Source organism: Culex quinquefasciatus, chromosome 3, assembly GCF_015732765.1.
Source record: "Culex quinquefasciatus strain JHB chromosome 3, VPISU_Cqui_1.0_pri_paternal, whole genome shotgun sequence".
Taxonomy (NCBI): Eukaryota; Metazoa; Arthropoda; class Insecta; order Diptera; family Culicidae; genus Culex; species Culex quinquefasciatus.
Genome location: NC_051863.1, coordinates 54,420,779 through 54,446,001, shown reverse-complemented (window position 1 = coordinate 54,446,001; position 25,223 = coordinate 54,420,779). Strand labels below are relative to the sequence as shown.

Below are 25,223 nucleotides of genomic sequence, written 5' to 3'. Positions count from 1 at the left end.
TTGTCCTCGACCTCGATACTGTTGTCACTAATTGGAGCACTTAGCACGCTCGAAATGGTCAAAATTACTAAACTAGCGGCTAGGATGTGCATTTTAACAAGCTGTCCACAAGACTAAAGTGTAGCATGATCAAAGCGTGTTAATCAACACCTAGTGTGCACGGGGGCTCGTGACTTAAACAGGTTTTAATTTGGGGAATTTTGAAGATGAACTCGGCGGCCTTGACGTGGTACGCTACAGTTGAACTGAACACTTTTGAGCTTATATGATGTCTCCAGTTTGCCATTCTTTTTACATAGCCGTTTAATTGTATACACAGCAAAATAAAGGGTTTCAAAGGTTCAAAATGTTATAATTAAATATTCCCTCCATTTTGTGTAGTTTTACCTAAAATAATGTCTTAAAAATGAAATTCAATTGAAATTGATGGAAATTTTACCATGACACTTTTCTAACCATTAATCTTTGTTTGAAATTTGTTCACACCTTATGATTGGTAAAATTACACAAAATAGAGGGAATGCACTTTCCCAAATTAAACTTTTTTTACTGTGTTGTAAGTGATGCGATCTCCAATTTCAAAGGTTGTATGCTATCTTTTGATGCACATGCGACTAGTTGTCGAATAACAGTCAAATTTAATTGCTGATACTAATGTTTGACCATTGCAAATATTTTTCAAAGTTTATGTCGCCTCCCCTCCCCCTCCCCCTTCAAAATCGGTTCAAAAAGTCAGGGGACAAATAAAAACAAATATTTCAAAAAACTTTTAAATTTTAATGAAATTTTAGGTCTAATCAACTGAAAACAAATTGAATTGCATTTTCCTGCGTTTGAAATCATTTTTAGTATGAAATCGATCAAACATATTTTGAATATTTGTGAAATTCCAATCCAGCACCGCAAAAAGTTTTTTTACGGAGAAAAATAAAATCTTTAATGCTCAGATATTTTCAAAACTAATGATTACAAAAATGGGCTGTTGTAATTTTTAAACACTTTTTTCGTTTAAATGTGAATACCATGGCTTAAAATACCCCCTTTGACTTTTGGCCAGAGACGAGGGACATAAACTTCAAATTATCAATTCCGGTTGATTTGTTGTTTAAAATTAATTTATTTCCAAAAGTTTTTGGAGATATTAATGATAATAATTTTATATATTTTCTCAATATTTCTTTTTGCAAAAATTCTTAAATCTACTTTTTTATGCAAAATTGCCCGATTGTTTTACATTAAAAGACTCAGCTTTAAAAGTTTTCTGGAATAAGGGCGAAGGGGCAGAGATAAAAGGCACAAAAGGTCAAATGGACAAAAGATTTTTTTAAATAAGCATAATGTTTCTGTGTCACCAGCGTCTAACGAACCTGCTTTTGGGTATAGCGTATTACGGGTTTCTATGTAAAATTATCATAAAATCCCAAAATATGATTAAAAATCGATTTGTGGACACTTTGGCTCAATTCTGAGGGTAATTCAGATTCAGCGGACAAAATTACATGGAATAACACGTAGTTGAACAACTTTCCAATTTCATTAGGGTGGTCCCATACATTTTTCCCTTGAAAATTAGCCATTTTCACTTGATGATATCTAGAGTTTTAATAAAAATACTCCTGGGACTTTTTCAGCGTTTATAGTTCATCTATCGAATTCAAATTTGGCCTGCGCTTTTTCGAGATATGTATTTGAGTTTTAAATTCGCATCATTTTTTTCCTAAAAATGACTGTAACTTTTGACCCTTAAGTCCAAATTAACTTGTCAAAAAATAAAACATAACCCTGAATTGCTACGCTCAAAAAAACTAATTTTCCAAGGTTTCCTCAGATGTTTTGTCAAAATTTGGACGTAGAAGGCGTAGATTGCGAGATAAAATTTTGGTGTCTTCGACAAAACTGCCTAGTTTGGCAAGCCCAACAACTTTCTAGAAGACAAACCAAAATCCCAAAAATATTCCTAAAAAGTTAGATTTTCAAAATCACATCAATCGTGAGTTACCCTAATTTTGAACCAAATCAAAACTTCACTATTTCCACCTAATTTTGCGATCTGGACCATTGTGCACTAAAGCAACGTTTGATCTTAATCAAATGTGTTTCAAAATTCATATAATTTTATGGTACAATCTGTGATGTTCTAGTTGTCAATCATTTATTAATGACGATTTCCATTACTTTACACAGAATAGGATAATCAAAAAATCATGGCTATGATGGAAGTCTTCACGTTAATCTCTTTTTTGATTGACAGTAAAAAAACAAATTTGGAACCTGATATTTTTGTTTGAAAATGTATGAAAAAGAAAAGTAAATTATGTTTTAAATTAAAACACTCGTTTTTAATCCTTGGGTAATTCTCTACCAACTCACACGAAATCGGGAAAAGTTGCCCCGACCCCTCTTCGATTTGCGTGAAACTTTGTCCTTAGGGGTAACTTTTGTCCCTGATCACGAATCCGAGGTCCATTTTTTGATATCTCGTGACGGAGGGGCGGTACGTCCCCTTCCATTTTTGAACATGCGAAAAAAGATGTGTTTTTCAATAATTTGCAGCTTGAAACGGTGATGAGATAGAAATTTGGTGTCCAAGGGACTTTTATGTAAAATTAGACGCCCGATTTGATGACGTACTCAAAATTCCGAAAAAACGTATTTTTCATCGAAAAAAACACTAAAAAAGTTTTAAAAAATCTCCCATTTTCCGTTACTCGACTGTAAAAAATTTTGGAACATGTCATTTTATGGGAAATTTAATGTACTTTTCAAATCTACATTGACCCAGGAGGGTCATTTTTTCATTTAGAACAAAATTTTTCATTTTAAAATTTCGTGTTTTTTCTAACTTTACAGGGTTATTTTTTAGAGTGTAACAATATTCTACAAAGTTGTAGAGCAGACAATTACAAAAATTTTAATATATAGACATAAGGGGTTTGCTTATAAACATCACGAGTTTTCGTGATTTTACGAAAAAAAGTTTTGAAAAAGTTACTTTTTACGTTTCTCTTTGTTTCGTCGTCCGTGTCTGTCGCGGGTGACCATGAATAATCATGATCGATGACGACCAACTTTTTCAAAACTTTTTTTCGTAAAATCGCGATAACTCGTGATGTTTATAAGCAAACCCCTAATGTCTATATATCAATTTTTTTGTAATTGTCTGCTCTACAACATTGTGCAACATTGTTACACTCTAAAAAATAACCCTGCAAAGTTAGAAAAAACACGAAATTTTAAAATGAAAAATTTTGTTCTAAATGAAAAAATGACCCTTCTGGGACAATGTAGATTCGAAAAGTACATTAAATTTCCCATAAATGACATGTTTCAAATTTTTACAGTCAGTAACGAAAATGAGAATTTTCAAAACTTTTTGGCGTTTTTTCGATGAAAAATACGTTTTTTCGGAATTTTGAGTACGTCATCAAATCGAGCGTCTAATTTACATAAAAGTCCCTTTGACACAAATTTCTATCTCATCACCGTTTACTGAAAACACCTCTTTCGCATGTTAAAAATGGAAGGGTCATGCCGCCCTCCATCACGAGATATCAAAAAACGGACCTCGGATTCGTGATCAAGGACAAAAGTTACCCCTTAGGACAAAGTTTCATGCAAATCGAAGAGGGGTCGGGGCAACTGCTGTGTGAGTTGACGGAGAATTACCCCCTTGTTAAAAACATTCAACGTAAAAAACTGGAATATCTTTAAATAATGAAATAAAATATGTTCAGTAAATATTTCGAAAGAATTAAGGTTTCTATGATCTATTATCAGAGCGAGTTGTGGCGCTATAACCACGGCAAATAGAGTCCAGGGTATTCATAGAAATACAATGTCCCATCACAGAGGGTCCTGGAGTACAAAACCTTCTTTGCAGTTTTTTGAATTTCTTTTTGATATAACTGAAAATGGGTACACAATTAAACTGTATTTTTCATAATATTGGATAATATTTACCTTTTAGTATTCTGGTACAAAAATTTTATTTAAAAGTTAGTTAAAACATATAAAAATTAAGCTGCTGTATTTATTTTTAAATTTCTTTGCATAAAGATACTTCAAGATGTCAATTTAATATTTTAAATATAAGAACACAGATAAAAAAACACAAAATTACTCATGAAATATCTTGAAGAAAAATTTTGATTGTCATTTCCCCAGATTTTCATGCGTTTCTAGATAATTCGCATTCCCTGTCTGAAATTACTTTTTAATCTTAACTCTTTAGGTATGGAATTTAAACATTCTGCTGACCCGACTGTTTTCTGTTATCTTATATGTTGATTTAAGGCTTAGCAGTTACTGGCTTATTAGTATGCTCAAATTGCAACGAACATTCTTTTGTAGCAAATTTCCGTTAGAAATTGCCCTTTCAAATGCTCTTCTTCTTCAACTCTTCCCTAATCACCTTTTCCCAAGACCACACATTTCTTTCCACGTTTCCCACGATCCTGACAAATGCCAGGCTAAAACTTTGATATATTGAAATTCGCATCACTATGCAGATTAAACGGATGCAAATATTGCACTTTTCTCACGTGAAATACTGCTGCACCCCTTTTCGCAATCCTTGGGATCGATACCTCTTTCTCCTTGCGAACGCTTTCTTTTCTTTCCGGATTTTAAGCCCGAACCCCGAAGAAGTGAAACTGCCGACTTGGTTGGTGTGCCAAAATTATAGCCGATCTTCGTTCATGCCCTGACAGACAAAATAATTTGATTCCTCACCCCGTTTTCGGTGTTCTTGGACCCGGGGTGTTGCTACACGGCTTCCCGAAGACGGGAAGACCTCAGCTCAATTGATTCCTGAGAAATGTTCGATGAACTTTGCCGGTGGCGTTTTTCGGGAAGGACGCCTGGGAACGGCAGAAGAAAGGGTTACCGTATTCTCGTTATTTGGGATGAAAATCCCCTCGAGGCATCAGGTAGCACTGCACATCCTTGACAGAGAGAGGAGAGCGCCAGCCAGATGCAATTTCGGGACTCTTCACTCACCGAGTGGAGATTCGCCACAAATGCACATCCTGGCGGCGGACCCGGCTCGCACACCGGATTCAATTTGCATCCCTTCTTTTCTAGGGTTGAAGACGTTGAAGTTCTTACTGGTCCTCGGGTTTTGCATTGCCGGGGCTGACGTATTGTCGTTTTGCAAATAAGTTTCAGCGGAGATACAGGTATATTGAAACGGGAGATTGATCGTTAATTTGCGGATTTAGAAAGTGCCACGAAAAATGGGTGCGATAGGCAATTTTGGGTAGTCAATCTTCCTGGGAACATCGTTCAGGGCGGATAACGGTATTGAAGTGTCCTGAAAAAATTGCATACAATTTGTAGCCAGAATTGAAGACTTCAAGGACTTCAAGACGAGATGATTTTAAGACTGAGAGACTTTAAGACTTGAAGACTTGAAGACTTGTACCTTTGTTCACTTTAAAGTCTTCAAAAGAGAGACTTTCTCAAAAAACATTAAATCGATACAATTTGCCATCTTCGAAGCCATTCCCCATCGAAACTACTCGATTGAAATTCATTCGATCCTTGGCCTCGAGCTACCTCCAGCATCTGTCCAAAAAGTTTCACCGAATCGCACCCTCCAGCCTTCCCAAAAACCATCGGACAGCATCGTCACCGGCGAAGTTCTTTATTGTGTTGTATCGAACGCTATCGCCCGCCCCCTCCATTCCCCGGGAATCGTCAACATCTCCCTGGCGGCCATCGGTCCAAAGGAAGCAACTATGGACAAAATGTAATCGTTTTCCCTGTCTTCTTTTCTCTCTCGCCACCCCCTTCCAGGATCGACAGTGTCTTATCGGACGGCTTCCCCTTCATTGAGAAGACTTTTCAGGACGACACTCTCGTGCACGAAAAGAACTGTCCCCGTTAGAGTAGCAGCCAAACGGATCAAGATGAAAGGACCATCGACCGACCAAGCCGTGGACGGGAGACTACGGTTGATGGCGCACAGTGGACTGATGCTGGGAATTTTCGGACAAAAAATCAATCTTTATGTCTTCATGCCTTCATGTCTTCTTGTCTTCTTGTCTTCTTGTCTTCTTGTCTTCTTGTCTTCTTGTCTTCTTGTCTTCTTGTCTTCTTGTCTTCTTGTCTTCTTGTCTTCTTGTCTTCTTGTCTTCTTGTCTTCTTGTCTTCTTGTCTTCTTGTCTTCTTGTCTTCTTGTCTTCTTGTCTTCTTGTCTTCTTCTCTTTTTGTCTTCTTGTCTTCTTGTCTTCTTGTCTTCTTGTCTTCTTGTCTTCTTGTCTTCTTGTCTTCTTGTCTTCTTGTCTTCTTGTCTTCTTGTCTTCTTGTCTTCTTGTCTTCTTGTCTTCTTGTCTTCTTGTCTTCTTGTCTTCTTGTCTTCTTGTCTTCAAGTCTTCTTGTCTTCTTGTCTTCTTGTCTTCAAGTCTTCAAGTCTTCAAGTCTTCAAGTCTTCAAGTCTTCAAGTCTTCAAGTCTTCAAGTCTTCAAGTCTTCAAGTCTTCTTGTCTTCAAGTCTTCAAGTCTTCAAGTCTTCTAGTCTTCAAATTTTCAACAGTTCCTCCCACTATCCCTCAACCACTCCAACTACGCGGAGACGAGATGAAAAACTTGAGGTAAATTTGCATAAACACAATGGTTGAGCCCCGCTAGTACTAATACTGTTGTTTGAGAGATGGCTAGATATCTTCCCTCCCCCTGTTCGCAGAAGTAAAAATGGCCAAGTCGCACACCTCAGGGGCAAAATACGGCAGCCGACGAGCGCGCCAATATTTGGAGATAGATGGAATATCGCGAGGGCAGCGTCGAGAAAATGGACCTCACTGTTTGATCACCATTAGTCTAAGAATAGAAAATGGATTGAAAATATTAGCTAGAATAACTGTCTACTCGGAATTTTTGTGAATTGTACATATTGGTGATTGAACTCCTTGTTTTAAAATAAACCAAACCCAAAAAGATTTCGCAAATGTGTATTTAATTACAACCAATCCATCTACAACTTGCCCTATGCCTAATTCTTCCACACTCGAGCGGCCTCCCTCTCGAGTTCTTTCACAGCTTCGCGGCATTCGTCCAGGCTAATGAACTGCGGGCGATCTTCCGAAATCTTCCGCACAAAAACCTGTTCACTGCTCGTCAGTCAGATGAGGCCACTGAAGATGCTTCTCCTCCCATCTATGATTCAGTCGAGTAGTAGCAGATCAACAAAATGCACATCGCATTGCGAAGTTTAGTGGTTGTGGCTATTTTAGGAGGTGAAATTGTAGTTCAAGGTGTTCCAACCGGGGACAGCAGTTCCCAGCTGAAGGTCGTTGAACAGTACAACAACCTGAAAGATAGCGGGTACGAATGGGGGTGTGTAGGTCTTTTGGACGGAAGTTCAGAGATTCAAAAGTTTAATTGTTTGTTTTGAAAATGAGCAGCTACGAACTGAGTGACGGACGGTACGCAACTCAGGATGGTTATACAAAGGAATTGCCGGACGGGTCGGAGGCATTGGTAATAAGGGGGTCCTACAGCTACACTGCTCCCGATGGTGTCAAGTATACGGTTGAGTACTACGCAGATGAAACTGGCTATCATCCAACAATCATTGGTGAGTAGCAAGTGGATGAAGCTGAAAAACACAGAGTAATATCAATGTTATGTTTCAGTCGGTGACGAAGACACTACTGTACCTCCAGGTTTGTATTCTATGCATCCGATGATGATCGAATGTTCACAAGTCGTTCATTCCTCAACTCTTTATATTTTTTTAAATTTTCTTTATTTCAGTTGGTTATGCTCCAGATTTTGGTATGCGGGTATTATCTCTACCGAATTATTCTCAAATATTCAAAAACGTTGATTATTTCAGGAGAAGAAAGTCCATCAAAGCCCGGGTACGATCAAGGATTAGATCCAAAAGTGCTTGCATTTTACTAGGTTAATTTATGGAATATAAATAAAGTTTTGATCGAGAACGGTACTCATTCATAAAACAATAAATATAGTTTGTTATTCCGATCATCCTTGGTCTTGGACAAATGATTAAAATCTAATGGTAAGGCAAACCTGTCTCACATATAAGATAACATATCGAGTATGTATTTCAAAGGTTTCTGGAACAAGGCACAAAATTTTGTCATTTCTAGATTTTAATTAAAATCTTTGATTGCAAGTGTAGTACGCAAAAAGTAACTTTTTCAAAACATTTTTTCGTAAAATCGCGATGACTCATGTTTATTATTAGTAAACCCCTTATGTTTACATATCATTTTTTTTGTAATTATCTGTTCTACAACTTTGTAGAACATTGTTACACTCTAAAAAATTGCAGGGCTATTTTTTAGAGTTTTTTAGAGTTACAAAAAACACGAAATTTCAAAATGAAAAATTTTGTTCTAAGTGAAAAAAATATCCTTCTGGGTTAATGTAGATTCGAAAAGTTCATTAAATTTCCCTTAAAATGACATGTTCCAAAAAAATTTACAGTTCAGTAACGGAAAACAGGGGAGTTCGGAGTTTTGAGACTCCAAATTTCTTTCTTAACACCGTTTCAGCCTGCAAATTATTGAAAAATATCTCTTTTTTGCATGTTCATAAATGGAAGGGGTCGTCACGGGATATAAAAAAACGGAGCTCGGATTCGTGATCAGGGACAAAAGTTACCCCTTAGGACGAAGTTGCGAGCTAATCGAAGAGGGGTCGGGGCAACTGCTGGGTGATTTGGCGGAGAATTCCCCCAAAAATGGGGAAAAATTTTATAACGATCAAATCAAACCAGAACTGACTTGAATTTTATGTTTTGAGTTTTGCATCATTTTGATTTTGGTATATAAATTTTTTACTGAATTTATAAACAAACGTAATAGTCTTTAAAATTAAGATCATTATGATGATAACTACACACTTAAAAAAAATGGAATATTACATTTATCGGAATCATCAAACTGATGTATTAATTTATCATGCACATGAGAATTTGATGTAAATTTACGTTTGTTTTGATACCTTATGGCACAATTTGCACAATTATGCCTCTGAAAATAATTATAATATGCGTAATCTAATAATGCGTTAAGCTTCACCTTGTATAACATCAAATTTAATGCACATTACTGGAGCGTGCTTGAAGATGTAATTTTAAATAAGATAAAACGGAATTTCATGTTTTTTCGTTTCCACGTTTGGCGAATGTGTTGTGCAAAACAGAGTCAGGCATATTGAATATTGCGAAGTTTGTTGTGGCTGGAGCTCCTTTCCAATATTGTAGGGGAAGGTGGGGCAAGACAACCATATTGGGCAAGAGGAACAATCGCTTGTACGGCCGTAATTTTTGCAATTTTGATTTTTCCAGCATGAGAAATTGTTGCTAGCAATGCAATTAGCTGATTCTACTACCACAAAACCGCCAAAACGACGTAAACGCCACGGGGCATAAGATTGAATGAAGTTTTTTCAAAACCTTTGTTTTCTTATAATATTTCGAAAGTACAAAATAAGGCGTAGGGTTCGTTTTCAGGCTTATTTTAACAAAATGCTATTTTTCCTAGATCAGTTGTGTCCCTACCAATGACTGGCACCTATTATAAAGTATGATTTTACTTTTGGTTATTTTTGTTGAGAGCTTTTAAAAAATCTTGTTCAAGTGGGGCAAATGTACCATATGGATTTTTAGTATGCAAAAAATTACGAATTGCTGCAACAACATATTTTATTGGGAAATAAATACATAAAAGTACTTAAAAAATGATAAACCATTGATAAAAAATTGTCCATGCAAATATAGTGATAAAATGAAAATTTACTATTTATCATCTAAGTAATAAATTTTTTTCGTAAAAACAATCAAATATTTTAGTAAAATATTATTATTTATTTAATATAAAAATTAAAGAAACTGTTCAAATACGCCGAGCTTCCGTGGCCGTGAGGTTACGGGTTTCGCCTTGTAAGCGGAAGGTGATGGGTTCGATTCCTGTCTGGCTCGGCAAAGTCAGATCCCTTCAAAGAGTAATTCTACTCACTGGGAATACTGACCGGTAGGGGATGGGTTTCGACTAGCGGCGCGCTGTGTTTCCAATCCAGAGGTTGTGAGTTCGATTCACGTACCGGGATGATGAAGTTAATTACAAAAGTGATAACAGTTCAATCGTTTGCAAACTAACATGTTGTTTCATGCATTGTTTCTCTTGCCCCACTAGTTGAGTAGAATGTACGGACAATCAAAAAATTTAAAATCATTTTTTTACGCTAAAAAAACTGCATTTTTTAAAAACTTGTTCGATCAATGTCTTAGTCAAGACCCGGAATAAGATGATTATAAAAAAATCCGACAGTTTTTTTAACGTTTTTAATGGGTTATAACGAGCATTTCTTTAGCTTGTTACACTTGCCCCACTTTCCCCTGAGCGTGTTTTTTTTTTCGGTCGGAAGTTACGTTTTAGACCAGTTTTGAGCGCCCTGTATCTTTTGAGAGGAGCAAGATAGCACAATGCTTTCTTCAGGAAAGTTTTATAGAATCTTCTCAATTTCAACGCTGTTTTGTTGGTTTAAAAAAATTAGTGGAAAATAAAAATGATAAAAATATAAATGCAAACAAGAAGGTTTTCCATACTAATTCCCATTCAAAATTGAAATGCTACGCGCAAAGTGTGGACGCAACAAATCCCAATATTCGGGGAGTTGTTAAGGGGCCTAAAAGCAAATAAAATACCTTGTTTAGAAAAATCGACCATCTCGAGCCATCCTTATACTTACTTGTGACATAGGCCATGTTCTCATTGGAATGATCGTGCTATCTTGTGACATGTCATGCAAAAGTCATGCAAATACAAATTGTTGAAAAAACGGGATTTTTTTTTTCTAATTTTTCACAAATTTATGCTGATATTTAAAAAGCAATGCCATCTTTCGTTTTGCCTTCCTCACTGAGGTAAGGCTATAATCCTTCTCCAAAATTGAACTTTTTATTTTAAGCTCGAAAACCCACCTTGATGTATACATATCGACTCAGAATTGAAAACTGAACAAATGTCTGTGTATATGTGTGTGTGTGTATGTGTGTGTATGTGTGTGTGTATGTGTGTGTGTATGTGACCAATAATGTCACGCAGTTTTCTCAGCACTGGCTGAACCGATTTTGACCAAACCAGTCGCATTCGACTTAGTTTAGGGTCCCATACGGTGCTATTGAATTGTTTGAAGTTTCGATAAGTAGTTCAAAAGTTATGTATAAAAATGTGTTTTCGCATATTTTTGGAAGTTGAATAAATGGCAGTAAACTGAACCAAACATCATCATGCTATACATCGTTAGTTAGGTAATTGAAAGACCTTTCCAACGAGTCCAAAGCATTGATAATCTGGCAACCTTGTCTCGAGTTATAACCACTTAAGTGATATTTATGTAATTTTTTGTAGCCGGATCTCACTTAAATGTATGTAAACAATGTCCAGATCCATCATCCGACCCATCGTTGGTTAGGTAATCGAAAGACCTTTCCAACGAGTCTACAACATTGATAATCTGGCAACCCTGTCTCGTGTTCTGACCACTTAAGTGATATTTATGCACTATTTTTGTAGCCGGATCTCGCTTAAATGTATGTAAACAATGTCCGGATCCATCATCCGACCCATCGTTGGTTAGGTAGTCAAAAGACCTTTCCAACGAGTATAAAACATTGAAGATCTGGCAACCCTGTCTCGAGTTCTGACCACTTAAGTGATATTTATGCACTATTTTTTGTAGCCGGATCTCACATAAATGTATGTAAACAATGTCCGGATCCATCATCCGACCCATCGTTGGTTAGGTAGTCAAAAGACCTTTCCAACGAGTCTAAAATATTGAAGATCTGGCAACCTTGTCTGAAGTTCTGACCACTTAAGTGATATTTATGCACTATTTTTTGTAGCCGGATCTCACATAAATGTATGTAAACAATGTCCGGATCCATCATCCGACCTATCGTTGGTTGGGTAATCGAAAGACCTTTTCAAGGAGTCTAAAATATTGAAGATCTGGCAACCTTGTCTGGAGTTCTGACCACTTAAGTGATATTTATTCCAGTTGTAGCCGGATCTCACTTAAATGTATGTAAACAATGTCCGGATCCATCATCCGATCCATCGTTGGTTGGGTAATCGAAAGACCTTTTCAAAGAGTCTAAAATATTGATGATCTGGCAACCCTGTCTCGAGTTCTGACCACTTAAGTGATATTTATGCACTTTTTTGTATCTGGATCTCACTTAAATGTATGTAAACAATGTCCGGATCCATCATCCGACCCATCGTTGGTTAGGTAGTCAAAAGACCTTTCCAACGAGCCGAAAACATTGAAGATCTGGCAACCCTGTCTCGAGTTCTGACCACTTAAGTGATATTTATGTACTTTTTTGTATCTGGATCTCACTTAAATGTATGTAAACAATGTCCGGATCCATCATCCGACCCATCGTTGGTTAGGTAGTCAAAAGACCTTTCCAACGAGCCGAAAACATTGAAGATCTGGCAACCCTGTCTCGAGTTCTGACCACTTAAGTGATATTTATGCACTATTTTTTGTAGCCGGATCTCACATAAATGTATGTAAACAATGTCCGGATCCATCATCCGACCCATCGTTGGTTAGGTAGTCAAAAGACCTTTCCAACGAGCTTAAAACAATGATAATCTGGCAACCCTGTCTCGAGTTCTGACCACTTAAGTGATATTTATGCACTTTTTTGTAGCCGGATCTCGCTTAAATGTATGTAAACAATGTCCGGATCCATCATCCGACCCATCGTTGGATAGGTAGTCAAAAGACCTTTCCAACGAGTATAAAACATTGAAGATCTGGCAACCCTGTCTCGAGTTCTGACCACTTAAGTGATATTTATGTACTTTTTTGTATCTGGATCTCACTTAAATGTATGTAAACAATGTCCGGATCCATCATCCGACCCATCGTTGGTTAGGTAGTCAAAAGACCTTTCCAACGAGCCGAAAACATTGAAGATCTGGCAACCCTGTCTCGAGTTCTGACCACTTAAGTGATATTTATGCACTATTTTTTGTAGCCGGATCTCACATAAATGTATGTAAACAATGTCCGGATCCATCATCCGACCCATCGTTGGTTAGGTAGTCAAAAGACCTTTCCAACGAGTCTAAAATATTGAAGATCTGGCAACCTTGTCTGAAGTTCTGACCACTTAAGTGATATTTATGCACTATTTTTTGTAGCCGGATCTCACATAAATGTATGTAAACAATGTCCGGATCCATCATCCGACCTATCGTTGGTTGGGTAATCGAAAGACCTTTTCAAGGAGTCTAAAATATTGAAGATCTGGCAACCTTGTCTGGAGTTCTGACCACTTAAGTGATATTTATTCCAGTTGTAGCCGGATCTCACTTAAATGTATGTAAACAATGTCCGGATCCATCATCCGACCCATCGTTGATAAGGTGATTGAAAGGCCGAGTCTAAAACATTGAAGATCTGGCAACCCTATCTCGAGTTCTGACCACTTATGATGCAACTTATGAGCCCTTGAGTGATATATGTGTTTTTTTTTGTGTTCCGGAACTTAAGGAAATTAGACGAAATTTGTGTCCAAACCCATCATATTACATATCACCCATTGTTGGAAAAGAGTGAGGAAGGCACCAACCACATAGGTGGATTAAGTTAGTTTTTTGAAATATACTGACTAAGTCGGTTTAACTGTTAATTTAAGCTTATTTCAGTTTGTATAGGAACTCTATGCACATTTGTGACATTTTTCACTTTCAAAACACGTTTGTGACACGTGCTTCTCTCATTTTTGTTTACATTGTTTACTGTATTTTTTAACTGGTGAACCCAATTTGGTTGAATTTTGTAGCATTTGTTTACAAACCAATTGCTTCCAAAAGTTTGACTCCATAATTCATAGTTTTGAAAGTATTTACTATCAAATATCAAACAAAATCGATTTTCTTCAAAAGTACTAAATGGTTGTTGTGGCAAGACAGCATACATCAGTCGAAATCTTTAGAAATATTGTGCAACCTTCGTGTTTTACTTATTGGAAATCATGATTTAACTGAAAATTCAATATTATTACTTATAAATTGTAGTTTCTTGCCGAAGCTATTCTCAAACAAAATAAAGCTTAATTTTCGGCCTTCAGGTTTAGGATGATGTTGATAACAGCAAAAAAAAAACGAAGCAGCAGCATTTTTTCTGCTACTTTTTCCAACTCTTCATCCGGCTTTTCTCCTCCTGGCTTACGCACACAAAATTTCTGTTTTCATTTTTTTGCTTCCTGGCTTGTGAGGGGGTGGCGAACGGAAAAGATGGCCTCGGGGCCTAAAACAGCAGCGAGGGGGTGGTGAGCTGCCACTGCTGCTGCTGGGTTAGGGCTACATCACGTGTAACAGTATGTGTGTGTGTGTGAATTGTGATGGTGGAAAAGTTTTCCTTTCGTTCTTTTTTTTGCCTGTCGCACACAAACCAAGTTCGCTCGACCGACGTCCTTTTTTTGAAGAGATGTTTGGTTTTTGTGCACACACACTCACACATTCAAACCCACTTACAAAGTTGCGGAGGGGTTGGTTGTTTGCATCCGTTTTGTGGAAAAAGGGTCGGCGTCCACCATCAACCAGCCAGCATGCCACCAGAAACGCGCGCGGGAAGTGGAATTTGATGAGATGAGAGTTTTTTTTTGCTTCTTTTTTCCCATTGTGGCGGGAAGGAATGGCTGCTGCTGCTGCTGCTAGAGAATGGGGTGAGATTGTGGCGGTGGGCGAGTTTTTCCAGCGTTTTCCAATATCGTAATATATGGTAATGCTTCGAGATGAGGGATAAATGTGAACGGGCTTTGCTGCTTTTTTACATATACAACGAGATGTGAAGCGAGCAAGATCAAGGGGATCAAGCCTATGTGTTGGTCGGCATGTGTGAGAGTGTGTTTGGTTAGCAAAGAATGTTTTTGCTGGCTAGCAAGGGAAGAATTTAAAATTTATGCTTTGATGTCCAAAATGAGAATGTGCTGTTGTGGGATTTTCTTCAAAAATAACCATGTAGTCATAATATCAAAACGTTTTTTTTCTGTCTTTTTATTATAAATGTTGTTGCATACACCTCAAATCTGCTCACTCTCCATTCGAAGGTTCATACATGTAAAACTTATGTAAGCTTTAAGAATTAAGAAAGACCCAATTCCACCCCAGGGGGGGGGGGGGAATTTCCCACTGGTTGAGAAACATTGCCCTAAAATATTGTCTGCAAAAGGAATCACAAAAAAAACTGCATAAAAACATTATACTTTATTTGCCTCTAGATCAATTTTCCATGAAATGTGTAGATCAGTTTTTTTTTTAATCTGGCTTAAAATTTGAAGGTTGCTCCCCTATGACCAATGAAGCCATTTGGGTTGCCCTAGCTAGAGGTGGGCAAAAAAGAGCGAGCCGCTCAAAGAGCCGCTTCACTGAAATGAGCCAACAAGTCGTGGCTCACAAAAAAAAACCGCGGTTCTTTTTTAAACTCCGGTCTTTTGAAAGAACCGTTTCAAGATGGCATGATTTTTGTTATAAATATAATTTACTGAATGTCCAAAAAAATGTAGTATTAAATTTGTTTTTTTAAGAATTGAAAATGCAATATCAAAAATTTAAATGCTTATAAAATTGAATCCCAATAGTAAATGATATTCTAAACCCCTCCTTACCCCTTTGTCAAAAATTTTCCTATAGTTATAACATGCAATATCACATTTTCTCTGAACCCCCCCCCCCCCCCTTTCCCACCTTAGAGCGTGACATACTTTATGGATGACGCCTTAAAGAATTATCGGAATACAAATTTGAGCATTTTAAATTGCATAATAACCACAAATGTACCGTCATGAGGGGTGACATTGGGTTTGGGGGCTGAAATTTGTTTGACCCAATCTCATCCCCCAGCAGGGTAGGTAAACCATCACCATCGCACTATCATTGATGCATATTTCGGTGCGTTCCTCGTCTCTTAAAATTTCTCTTCTCTTTCGCAGCCGAGTGATGGTCGGCTTGCTATCGCGAATATCGAAAGCCTATCACATCGACGAGAAATACCCTCTCGCTGGCTCCGATGGAACTATCGTTCCAACCGGAGAGGCACGCACACGAAATTGCTGTATACATACACGGAAAAAAAAGTGTTCCGGAAATCATGCAAATCGTACCATGAAATCGTGAATAACGCGATTTTTGCTTTACGAATTTTTGAACTATGCATATTGGGCACGAATTATCCAGGAATCGTGAATAAATATGCATGACTTTCCATGACCGATTTCACTCGTAAACGTGAATAATGTTCATGATTTCATGAAATGGATGCATGAAGTCGTGAAAAATATTCACGATTTTATGAATAAAAATTCATGATTACGGTCAAAAAAATATACCTCGTGAATAAAAATTCATGATTTCATGCATAAAATTCATGAAATCATGAATTTTTCTGCATGAATTCGTGCACAAAATTCATGAGTTCTGGAATATTTTTTATGATTTATTTTTGAAGGCGTAAAAAAATTCGTGAAATCATGTATAAACTTCATGAAATCATGCATAAATTTCATGAATTCGTGATTTTTTTTTATGAAATCATGAATTAAATTCACGTTTACGAGTGTATTCGGGCATGTCTAATCATGCATATTTATTCATGGCTACTGGTTTATTCGTGCCCAATATGCATAGTTCAAAAAATTCACGATTTCATGGTACGATTTTTACTATTTCCGGATTACTTTTTCTGTTCATTTACCATATTTTTCCACTGGGTGCAAATATCGGAATTGACAAGGAACCCTGTTTTGTGAAAAAAACGGAGGACATTTTATGTAATGCCAATGTACTCTGGCCCCACCTGGCCACTTTGGAACTGGTCACCGGTTCCCGGTGGTCACTGGGGACATTTTGGAATGTGCAAGGAACCCTGTCTTGTGACATATCAAAATTCATGAAATTCAAATCTTTGGCCATTTTAAGTGATGCCAACCTACTCTGGCCCCACTTGGCCACTTTGGAACCGGTCACCGGTTACCGGTGGTCACTGGGGACATTTTGGAATGTGCAAGGAACCCTGTCAAGTGACATATCAAAATTCATGAAATTCAAATCATTGGCCATTTTAAGTGATGCCAACGTACTCTGGCTCCACTTGGCCACTTTGGAACCGGTCACCGGTTACCGGTGGTCACTGGGGACATTTTGGAATGTGCAAGGAACCCTGTCTTGTGACATATCAAAATTCATGAAATTTAAAACTGTGGCCATTGTATGTGATGCCAATGTACTCTGGCCCCACTTGGCCACTTTGGAACCGGTCACCGGCTACCGGTGGTCACTGGGGACATTTTGGAATGTGCAACGAACCCTGTCTTGTGACATATCAAAATTCATGAAATTTCAAACTGTGGCCATTGTATGTGATGCCAATGTACTCTGGCCCCACTTGGCCACTTTGGAACAGGTCACCGGCTACCGGTGGTCACTGGGGACATTTTGGAATGTGCAAGGAACCCTGTCTTGTGACATATCAAAATTCATGAAATTTAAAACTGTGGCCATTGTATGTGATGCCAATGTACTCTGGCTCCATCTAGCCACCTTGGAACTGATTACCGGTCACTGCGGAAGAATTCTAAATTTACAAAGGTCCCAGTTATGTGATGTTCAAAAATGCCTTAAATAAATGAAAAATACAATCATAACTTTAGTAAAACCAACATTCAAAACTTGACATGAGCATTTCGGAAACGTTAATTGGGTACCGATCGTTACTATACAAAAATACAACAAAAACTTTAATTAAATACAAAAAGACCTAAGGGATTACATGTGCAGTCCAGACTCGATTGTCTGATGTACTCATAATAGAATAATCGATAATTCGTATAATTAAGCCATTAATTTTTTGTCTCATTAAGAACTCCAATTACAAAAAAGTGATTAATTACAATAATGGGATTTTTTTTTTGTTAATGCAGATGATCAAAAACATTAATTTGACGAAAATAGAGTCATAGAGAGTTGAATTGAAAATTTGAAAAATAAAAAAACACCGAAAGAAAATACTCAAAATACTCAACAAATCTTAAAATCTTAAAATACTTTAAAAACTCAAACTATTTAAAAAACGCAAAATATATTAAATACTTCAAAAACTCAAAATATTTGAAAAACGCAAAATACATAAAATAAATAAAATGCTCAAAATACTTAAAATACTGAAATTTTTTTTTTGTAAACTTTATTAAAGAGTTTTTAAGCCGAAATCTGGTGCAACTCTTTACTTAAAATACTTAAAATACTTAAAATACTTAAAATACTTAAAATACTTAAAATACTTAAAATACTTAAAATACTTAAAACACTTAAAATACTTAAAATACTTAAAATACTTAAAATACTTAAAATACTTAAAATACTTAAAATACTTAATATACTTAAAATACTTAAAATACTTAAAATACTTAAAATACTTAAAATACTTAAAATACTTAAAATACTTAAAATACTTAAAATACTTAAAATACTTAAAATACTTAAAATACTTAAAATACTTAAAATACTTAAAATACTTAAAATACTTAAAATACTTAAAATACTTAAAATACTTAAAATACTTAAAATACTTAAAATACTTAAAATACTTTAAAAAAACTTAAAATACTTTAAATACTTAAAATACTTAAAATACTTAAAATACTTAAAATACTTAAAATACTTAAAATACCTAAAATACTTAAAATACTTAAAATACTTAAAATACTTAAAATACTATAAATACTTAAAATACTTAAAATACTTAAAATACTTAAAATACTTAAAATACTTAAAATACTTAAAATACTTAAAATACTTAAAATACTTAAAATACTTAAAATACTTAAAATTCTTAAAATACTTAAAAATACTTAAAATACTTGAAATAATTAAAATGCTTAAAATACTTAAAATACTTAAAATACTTAAAATGCTTAAAATACTTAAAATACTTAAAATACTTAAAATACTTAAAATACTTAAAAAACTTGAAATACTTAAAATACTTGAAAAACTTAAAATACTTGAAATACTTAAAATACTTAAAATACTTAAAAATACTTATAAAACTTAAAATACTTAAATTACTTAAAATACTTAATAAAATACTTAATACTAAAAATACTTAAAATACTCTAAATATGTTAAATACTTAAAAAAATAATTAGTTACAATATTTAAATTATTAACATACTTAACATACTTTAAAGAACATCTTTCAAAGGCTTGAAATACTTAAAATATTTAAAACCTGGAAAAAAGATATGCTTAAAATTATTTAAATACTTAACAAATCTTATACAATTTGAATATTTCAAATAATTGAAATACTTAAAAACTTTAAAAACATAGAATATTAAAATACCTGAAAAAATTAAAATACTTAAAATCACACCTAAAAAAAATAATATTTTAAATACTTAAAATATTTGAAGTACTTGAAATATTAAAAAACCTAGAAAAAATTAAATGCTTAAAATTATTTAAATACTTAACAAACTTTAAACACTTCAATAATTTAAAATACTTGAAATGATTAAAAACTTTAAAAACATATAATATTAAAATACCTTAACAAATGAATATACTTAAAATCATTAGCATATTAAACATACTTCAAAAATAAATATTTCAAATACTTAACATATTTTCAATACTTACCTACAATATTAAAAAACCTAGAAAAAAAAATAATGCTTAAAATTATTTAAATACTCAACAAACCTTAAACACTTTGAATATTTAAAATACTTGAAATACTTAAAAACTTTTAAAAGTCACAAAATTTACATACCTGGAAAAATTAAAATACCTAGATTCATTAGCATATTAAACATACCTAAAAATAATAATAATTCAAAAAACTTATTATACTTTACAAAATTAAAGTACCTAAGAAAATATAATTGCTTAAAATTATTTTAATACGTTATAAACTTCAAATACTTTAAATATGTTAAATGCTTAAGAAATGCTCATGCTAACAATATTAAAATCATTTAAATTATTAACATACTTTACCTATGTCCCCTTTTCTAGCTCAAAGCAAATCGCCGAAATGTCACTCAGCGCATCCACGGGAACCAATAAAAAAACGGGATTTTTTCGTTTCCAAAACCAAAACAAACCCCACTGTCTGTCACACGCGTAGAATGCCCCGGCAATTGACAGAAAACCGAAATCCCTACGAGTCCGCGACCAAGAAACTGTCACACGCGGAGATAAAACACGGGAACAGTCTTATGGACCATGTTCCCCTTGATTCGGCAATCAAAACGAACACGCGAACAAACCGGGAACTTTTCTGTCTTTTGCAGATTGCCATCACTCTTACCTTGTTACTCCTCCTGCCGCTCGGTCCTCCTCCCGCGCTCTGTCCTCCTCCTGCCGCTCGGTCCTCCTCCTGCCGCCCGGTCCTCTTCCTGCAACTTGGTCCTCCTCCTGCTAGCTCTTGGCACCATTGCCATTTCCAACGGAACGGCCACAGATCTTTTCCCGGTTCCGGTGGACAGCACCTCCAAATCCCAGGTCCACAAATCACGGTCACTTTCACCGGCAAACACAACAAACAGGACACGACAAGTCACAACGCGATTGACTTCGTGGCTAATAAACACGCGGCTGAACTGGCAAGCGAAAAACAAACTTGACAGTTCGAGCGAAACTGTTCTTGATTGATCAAGATCACTCGTCATAAACATGGATAAAAATTCATAAACCCATGAATGTTATGCACGAATTCATGCATTTTATTCATGAAATCATGTAAACTTTCATGAAATCATGAAAAACATGATTCATAAATTCGCGAATAAAATTTTACGGCGTAAAATTTACGCATGCATAAATAATCGTAAAATCATGAATATTTTTCATGAATTCATGAAGTTTAGTCATGACTTCATGTAAATCAGTCATAAAATCATGAATAGTGATATGCATGATTTCATGAAGGAAAATTCATGAATATTCGTAAAAATATTTTAGCCATGAATAAAATTCATAAATTCGTGCATTTTTATGCACGATTTCATGAATAAAATTCATGAAATCATGAAAGGTATTACGAAATCATGCACAAAATTATTCACGAATTCGTGAATCGAAATTCACGATTTCTCGCACACTTTTTTTTCCGTGTACACTGGAGCTCACGCACACAAATGAATTCATTTCTACAGGGCTTACGGGCGAGAGAATTTCACGATTGCTCTTTCTCTTGCTTTTTGAGCGAGGGGATTGGCTGTGTGAGAGATTTTTTTCCGTCTTACGCATCGGTTTGTTCGTTGCTCGCTATTTCATCGGCGTCGTTTTCGCTTCGCTCTCTTGATGCAGTTTTGGGAGAAAGCCAAAAATTTGATGATTTGAGCGAGGGACGATATCTAAAAGCCCTCACCATCGGCGAGGAAACGAGTAAATACCATCCCTGTCCCCCAGACCCAATGTCAACCCTGATGATGGTACTGAATAGTGAATAGTTTAGAGATTTTGGAAAAAATAAATCCTTTTGTCCAAAAACTTTAGCGTTTTTAGACTATATCGATAAAATCAGAATGTAGAAAAAAGTTCACAGAATATTTTCTCCATATAAAATTCAGCATTAGTTTCATTCTTACCGAAATAAACGCAATTTTGAAAATTTATAGCATTTTTTTTCCAGCATCCTTGATTTAAGTATGGACATTCAATTGCCATTCAATTACTTGAATCTTGACATAAAGACCACCAAGACCTATGGTTTTCAAGGGCATCTTCTCGCTTTCAGTTTCAATTTGTTTTATCAAATAATACATAAAAGCCCAATGTGAAATAACTTATAAAATCACGCGATTCTTAAAAAAAACTTTTTCATCCAAATTTTGAAAAAGAGCGAAAGAGCCGTTCAAAACATCAGCTCTTTTTAATGAGCGATCAAAAATGAGCGGCTCCTAAAAAAGAGCGGTTTTGCCCACCTCTAGTCATAGCTTTTAGGTGCTTTTAAAGTTTATACAATATTTCATTTAGAGCAGTTTTTGAATTGATGTTTCTACAAAATTACAAAACTTTTAGAATATCTTTTTTTATATATAATAGTAAATAAAAGTTCTAGCTCAGATATTGACTAAATTTGACGCCCAAGAGCAAATTTCTTTTATTCTTCTATTTTTTAATTTATTAATCAAGATTATTACTAATTGATGATTATTTTCCAATATGCATTCCAAGATAGCGATGTTATTTGCTGCTAATAAATGTAACAAAGTACCTGGGGTGAGTCAAGTTACAGAAGGTTAGCTGATGTAGATTCTGAAAAACAGCAATTTATGAATGCTATGTCCAAATTTATACAAACTACTCAATTTCATGAGTTCCAAGGGTAATACTTTATAGGTTGGACATGATTTTGCTCATGATTTTGTTCAACCCATATGAAGTGTCGCACACGTGAACTTTGTACAAATTTTGTAATGGCATTTGTAAGAAACGCCAAAACACGCCACTTCCAAAAGGTCATGTTGAATTTTTTATTAGATACAATTATCAAATCTTCATCAAAACTTTTAGATTTTTACAGTATATTTCCCTCATTCAGCACCACAAAATCTAGCCCACTCACATGACCCCTCCACGTTCGCCAAACGAGGGTGAAAGTGGTCCTCGTTCGTTCCACAGTTTAATAAATTTAATTTTCCTAAATAATGTCTTCCGCGTGCTTCCCAACATCCCCCTGCATCCTTAAAAGATCCCACATCCAGCGGTCCTTCTCGAGGCCAGCAGAAAAGCGGGCTTTCCAAAATTTACATATGACGATAAAAGAATATTTCAAAAATCTCCTTTCTCTTTTCGCCTTTCGACCACCCAACCTTTCCTTTTGGGTGGTGGAAAACTTCACGGAGAGGGTGGAATTAAGAGCGGGCACACACATACAGAGGGAATGTTGGTATGAAAAGTTGTGTTCGTGTGTGCTCCTCTTTCCGCGATAAGGACCATCACTGTCGCGCGAAGCATTTCTGCCAGAACTCGGCCTAAAAGAGGAGGCCATTTCACGAGGACCAGGGCACGACAGGACACGTGAGTATGTTGGGAGGGCAGAAAAGAAGAAGAAACCCAGGATTGCGTTTCGGTTCGCGAGAGTTAGCTGATGTTACACACTCTGGCACCGAAATGGAAAAAGTTTTAATCTCATATGAGTTTTCGGTCCCATCTTTTCATATTCGTTAAATAAATTATTCTATTATGTCACACACATCTTGAACCCACGCGCCGTCCTTCCTCCCTCCCAAAAAGTTTGCTTTTTCCGAAGGGGGTGGTGGCAAAAAAGGTGTTTACGTTGGCAGTTTTTCAGTTCTCAAGTACCCTTCTCTGCAAAAAATTGGTCTGCCCGCAGCAGCTGGATAAGAAAGCATCGTAAAATTTATCAATTTTGCGCTCAAGAGGCTCGACCTGCCTTGCGGGTTCGGAAAATCTCGGAAAAATCACCCAATTTCCGAGCGAATAAAATATTTTCTAATAATAAAACTTCTTCCCCCTTCTTTGCAAAATTCGGAAAACGCACCTTTTCTCCCGGATTTCCCGCTCCGCACTCGAAATAAATCTAATTTATCCAATTTAGACACCTGATGTGTAGCGCCAATTGCATAACAACCGGGCGAATATAATTTCGTTATGTTTATGCTTATGCTTTCGGGGTGCTTTTATGCTGTGAGTCGAGGAGATGCTGGCAGTGGACGACGACCGAGCGGCGTGTGTGCACGCATAAAAGCATAAAATTAGGGGTGATTCCATGGGTAAGTTTACGACCGTGGACTGTGTGCGAGCGAGCGATGATGCTGGCTGCGTGCGTTACAGTGGAAGGTTCGAGCGTTCTTGGTTGGTGTAACAGGGCCTGTTTTGCAATAATTTTAAGCATAAGATGTTTTAAGAAATGAATCGATTTTGATGAGGCGTAACTTTACGTCAAAACAGTTGTGTTTCTAGAAGTTTAGATGCCATTACTAGATTTAAATTAAAAATGAATTTTTAGACGAACTTCTCTGAATATATGGATTCTGCCCGCCTTTGTGATCTAGCTCAACCTTTTGCTGTTTTGACGCACCCTACTCCACAAGTTAGTCGCTCAGTCTTAACAATGATTTGCTGTCAAAATTGCTGACTTTCATTTTCATGTATCGTAAACTATGCTGTGTCTGAGTCAAACTGCCAACGATTGTCGCAAGAGTAGGAAGATTTTCGAATCGCGAGAAGTAAATTGTGTTGAAAATGAAATTCAAAGAGGTTGCAGATTTTTTAGGCAATGTTTTTCAACTGCTGTGCAATTTGTTCAATATTACCATATTTCTAGGAAAGGTTTGTAAGAAAATCTCGAATGAAACATACTTATTTCTTGGGCTCTCCTGCAAAAAAAAAAATCTGTTTTACTTTTAGGTGGTGTTGTTACTCCAGCAGCTAACCACACAATTAATGAACATTTTTCAAAAACAGCTAATTGAATGTGTGAACAGTGTCTCAAGAATGATCGCTAGAGTGCTCAACCATAATCGGAAACGGCGGACTTCTGGTCAGCGTAGAAAGCAACGCTCTAGAAATAGTCTTAATCTGAAGTGAGTTGATTCGGAATAAATCATCATTGGTGTCAACATACATTTTTCAAAGATTTTCTACGTCTGAAATACAGCACAGTCTACTTTTTTGGTTAATGCCGTCCTAGCTTTGTATCAAAATTATGTCACACATAAGATCCGAAAAAAATCATGTAAGCAATTTTTTACGTTTTTGCAATTTTTTTGTTTGTTTTTATATTTTAATGAAACATTTTTGGTGTTTTTTTTTTCCTTTTCGTATCGATTGGTGCTTTCGGAAAAAATAGAAACGAAACTATCCAGCAAATATAGGTATATTCAGAAATCAACAACATTTCAGTGATAAAGTTTTTGTAAAATGCATTATACACTAATACGGGTTATCATTAGTTTTTTTTTAAATCTTAGTTCTAGCAAAAATTATTTGTTATGGAAAAAAAACTTTTTGCGTTGCTGTGCATCGAAAATTCATTAAAATTGATTTTTTTAAACGAACTTAAACAAATTAAAAAAAAATGATTATAAACGTAGTTAATGCACTAGAAACTATTTTGAGCTAATAGCACTCAAAACAATAATTATTTATTTATTATTATCTTCAAATTATTTATGATTTTCGTATACTATTG

At 35.7% G+C, this 25,223-nt stretch overlaps 1 protein-coding gene across 1 annotated transcript; it reads left to right on the top strand.

Moving 5' to 3' along the window:
- Positions 1–7,183: 7,183 nt before the first annotated feature.
- Positions 7,184–7,909, top strand: LOC6045458 (endocuticle structural glycoprotein SgAbd-5). Its single transcript, XM_038265723.1, has 5 exons — positions 7,184–7,334; positions 7,403–7,575; positions 7,634–7,663; positions 7,755–7,775; positions 7,837–7,909. The coding sequence occupies exons 1-5, from the start codon at positions 7,189–7,191 to the stop codon at positions 7,902–7,904; spliced, it is 438 nt and encodes a 145-aa protein (XP_038121651.1). The 5' UTR covers positions 7,184–7,188; the 3' UTR covers positions 7,905–7,909.
- The last annotated feature ends 17,314 nt before the right edge of the window (positions 7,910–25,223 follow it).

What these genes read in the sequence shown, in the direction of transcription:
- LOC6045458 (XM_038265723.1), top strand. Translation starts at nt 7,189, where the DNA reads ATGCACATCGCATTGCGAAGTTTAGTGGTTGTGGCTATTTTAGGAGGT. An exon ending in AGACACTACTGTACCTCCAG is followed by an intron (nt 7,664 to 7,754) that starts GTTTGTATTCTA and finishes TCTTTATTTCAG; the next exon opens with TTGGTTATGCTCCAGATTTT. An exon ending in TGGTTATGCTCCAGATTTTG is followed by an intron (nt 7,776 to 7,836) that starts GTATGCGGGTAT and finishes TGATTATTTCAG; the next exon opens with GAGAAGAAAGTCCATCAAAG.